This window comes from Lupinus angustifolius, chromosome LG13 (genome assembly GCF_001865875.1).
Source record: "Lupinus angustifolius cultivar Tanjil chromosome LG13, LupAngTanjil_v1.0, whole genome shotgun sequence".
Taxonomy (NCBI): Eukaryota; Viridiplantae; Streptophyta; class Magnoliopsida; order Fabales; family Fabaceae; genus Lupinus; species Lupinus angustifolius.
The window spans coordinates 8,524,584-8,528,676 of record NC_032021.1 but is presented as its reverse complement, the minus strand read 5'-3'; the positions used below and the strand labels follow the sequence as shown (position 1 = coordinate 8,528,676).

Below are 4,093 nucleotides of genomic sequence, written 5' to 3'. Positions count from 1 at the left end.
ACATTATTTTTTTTTTTACTTTTTTCTAATTTATATTTTTTCTTCTACAATTTGTATGGTATTTATAAAAATATAAATAATAGACTAAGTTTTCTTACATGTATAAATATTGATATTGCTTATAATATTATTAATTTAGTTGAGTTTATAATGAGTTTACACTTATGAAATAGATTATAAAAATCACATTCATTTGAGAAAGAGATCAAATGAATTTTTATAAACCATTTAATATTGATAACATATACTACTCTATATATTTAAATAAGCAAGAAAATATTGACTTGACATTTTATTGTTAATGTCATTAGTAATTCATGTTCGACAAACTATCAATTATTTTTAAACTAAATGCAACTTTGACAATATTGTAAAATAATGTATATTATTTGTTTGATCTATTTATTTGTCTTATCTTAATTACTATGATTTAGCTACTACAAAAAGATCATTTTCAGCAACGAAAACACCTAAACAAAATTATATATTAAGATAGAAGATGAATTTCTTGTACACAACATGATGATTTATATTGAAGAAGAAATAACTGAAAGTTTTACTATTAATTTAATTATTGGTGAGTTTAAGTTTTAAAAAAAATGAAGAGCTACACTTTAAATAAATGTATATTGTTTTTTATATTTCTGTTATTTAATTAATCTAACTTAAAAAGTGTAATTAAATATTGTTGTCCCTTCTAAACTTTATATCAAGATCTGCCACTTCTTAATATATGATACGTTGTCAAATACTGGTATGTTATAGCTCCCTCTATATCTATTTTTAGTGTTATTTCTTGTAAGTTTGAATGAACTTTTACTTCACAACAGGAGAAATATTTCATGATAAAATTATTTATTTTCTATTGTAACTCATTCATGTACGTAAGTGTACATTACTGGTTGCTCTTATTTTCCTTGTTCATTCTTTAACTTAAACTGTAGGTAAAAATCAAATTCGTTCGGAACCAAACCACAAATTGATATTTAAAAATTAATTTGCGGTTTTCTACTGAGAGAATTGTGTTTTCTCCAAATTTAAAAAGGTAAAGGCATAATTTGAGTTCTTTTATCCAATGAATTTCTGTTAAATGAAGGAAACTAATTAAAGTAATGAAACTGTAGCCGAATACAATTACTTTCATTCCTATTCTATCACTCTCCACACAAAAAGAGTAAAAGAGTCTATAAAATTAAGGAGAGATCAATCCAAATATAAACATTCCAAGCATACATGATTTTAAATTATTGTCCACAATCATAATTGTTCTCACACAATTACAATTTTCAGAAACTTGATCTACAACCACATCTTGATCGCACGCGTTAGTCCTATTTTCAACAACTTTTTGCAATTTCAGTAAACACAACATGATTGAAATTGTGACAACAAATATGATCGTAATTGCAATATAAAACCATGTTTGCAAGCAAAACTCATGCAAACAAATTACTAACCAGTTAGAAAGGGCTTGTTATATGTTAGTTTCCAGTAGTTGGACAGATTAAAGCCAAGCTAGATACAACCACAATGTTATTCACAACATGTATAGGATGGAAATACATCAGCAACTTTCCTTCTCAGCACAGATAGATTTACACTTTTGGACTTGTTAACCTGTGAATCCAAGTTCATAAATTAAAGACAAAATATATAATATTAGAGGAAATTTTACATACAAATATATTTTTTTATCGGCAAATGTTAGTAGGTTAGTTATGTAGAATATGAATAAAAAGAAACCCTGGACTTCATACCTCACACTGGACACTGTGGAACAATCTTCCATTGACTTCAGTTGAAAGACAATTAACTACTTCAAGTCCTTCTTCAAGAAGTAACTGCAGCAACTTTGAAAGTGTGAATCTTTCCTCTATGGAGCAACTGGTAATTTCAATTCTCACAATCCCATTGTTCTCATGGATAGTAAAGCTTCCATGAGCATGGTTGGTAGCATGGTTTTCCAGCTTAGAAGTTGAGAGTTTCTTCAGTTCATCTCTCTTGGCACCAAGTTCTTTGATATTCTCCTGCATGTACTTTATGTAATTCACTGCCTCGTTCATGTGGTCAGATATTGAACGCTTCCCCTGAAATCCCATCAAAATAAATAAATAAATACCCCTAAATATTAACACCTAAAAAGAAATAGCTTATAAAATATAACACCTAAAAAACTTGAAGAACGTGATAATACACAATTGTTTTTGAAAACAATTATGAAAAAATAATATAGAAAAAGGAGTAGTGGAGGTACTCCAAGCTTACATACACAATATACACAAATTAGTGAATCACCTATGATCTTGAAATAGGACTTCAACATTGTTTGAAACAAGGAAAGAAACAACCATTTTAATGTGAATAAAGATACATGGAACAAACGAAAATATAGGGTTAGAGACCTTCCATTTGGATTTGTTAGAGAGGGTGATTACTAAAAACTCATTGAGTAGCCTAATTTCGAAAGGATAATCACAACCCTTGTACCCTTTTATAATACTTTTGCTTATAAAAAAACAAATGAGATATATTGAGTAGCTTCAAGGAGTTTTGCAATTTAGGGAAAAATATTATATTAATTTTTTAAGGAAAGAAACACACATACACAAAGATATATAGATTTTTCACCTGGATGAACTCAAGAGGGAGAAGGGATCTAAGAGATGCATGAAGAGTAGCCATTTCTTGCCTCCTTTGCCTCTCAATATCCCTATGAACTATCTTCTTCATATGTTCATTAGAATCACCAGGAGCACTCTTTTCAGCCCCATAAATTAGGTTCTTTGGCTGGTTACTAGTGATTATTTTATCAGAATCATTGACACCAAGGGAATCATAATCATCCAGAATCAGATCTTCTGAGATTTGGTGTTGTTGTTGGTGGGGGCTATTAGAAAACTTGATCACCAGCTCTTTGCCTCGTTGTAAAGGAAACATGGTTGTTCTATTCACTTCAATGAGTGCTCCGATATATTTCCTCAATTTTGGCTATGGAGGCTAAAGAAGCAGATGCATTTATTTTGGGATAACTATTTGTAGGCTTTAACGTGGACCTAATCATATGCATAAGATTAGCATGTATGAAATGATATCAGAGTATTTAATATTTTAATATCAGAATTATTTGAGGTCACTGCTCATAAACACAACTGTGACCCTACCCTTTTCCGTTCACATGATGTGGATCAGCACTTGAAGCGTTTTATTTTTTAATAATGATATGTCTACAAACAACTTTGTAGATCAAACTTGATAATCATTTGGGAAAAGAAATGTGAGTCTATGAATATTAACATCATGTTTCCCCTAAAGAACAAATTAAAAACAATAAAAAGTTAAGAACATTACGCCATACAGTTGAAGTTCAACATCACTTATTTTAGATATATAATAGCACTTTCGGACACTTTCTATGTAAGTGCAATAGTATACAGGCATGGTTAACAACGCTTTTGTTGACGATGTTGTATGTCATACATACAACCATTGTTATAAAAACCGTACCGTACCGGCCGGTTCAACTGGAAAACCGGTGAACCGGCCCCCTAACCGGTACGGTACAGGTGTTGAACCGGCCAAGTATCAAAACCGGTCAAAAACCGGTCAAAACCGGTTAAAACCGGTGAACCGGCCGGTATTTTACTAAACCGGTTGGTTTATACACATATATTTTTTTTTTTTTAAAACTTAAAAACTTAAAAACTCATTACAAGGTGACTCATCTTTCCAACTCTTCTTCAACACTTCAAGGCACATGTTTCCAAAGCATACTTAGATTACACATTTTGGTTCATTCGTGTGTAATCTCAGTGACATTTGTGTAATCTTGGGGTACTGTCTGAAGATAGGATTTGGTATTAAAATATAATATTCATATAAGATAACTTTGACTCATTGATGTTAAATGTTAAAACTCTAAATTTATTTGTTTTATATAGTGAGTTGTGAAGTTATGTCATTTATTTATATTTTGTGGTTGTTAAGTGATACTTTTGCATTGATATATGTTTTTTAATTTAGATTTTGAATTTGTTAAAGACTTAAAGTTGTTTATTTATGTGAATTTTGAGTAGATTATAAATATGGATTATAA

At 30.0% G+C, this 4,093-nt stretch overlaps 1 protein-coding gene across 1 annotated transcript in view; it reads right to left on the bottom strand.

The window, feature by feature from the left end:
• Window positions 1,517–4,093, bottom strand: part of LOC109363394 (transcription factor bHLH118-like) — a 6,113-nt gene continuing 3,536 nt past the window's right edge. The window contains exons 2-3 of the mRNA XM_019609644.1: window positions 1,758–2,087; window positions 1,517–1,617 (exon numbers count right to left, since the gene is read on the bottom strand). Of these exons, the coding sequence (XP_019465189.1) occupies window positions 1,534–1,617; window positions 1,758–2,087 (414 nt within the window). The 3' untranslated portion in view covers window positions 1,517–1,533. The remainder of the gene's footprint in view (window positions 1,618–1,757; window positions 2,088–4,093) is intronic.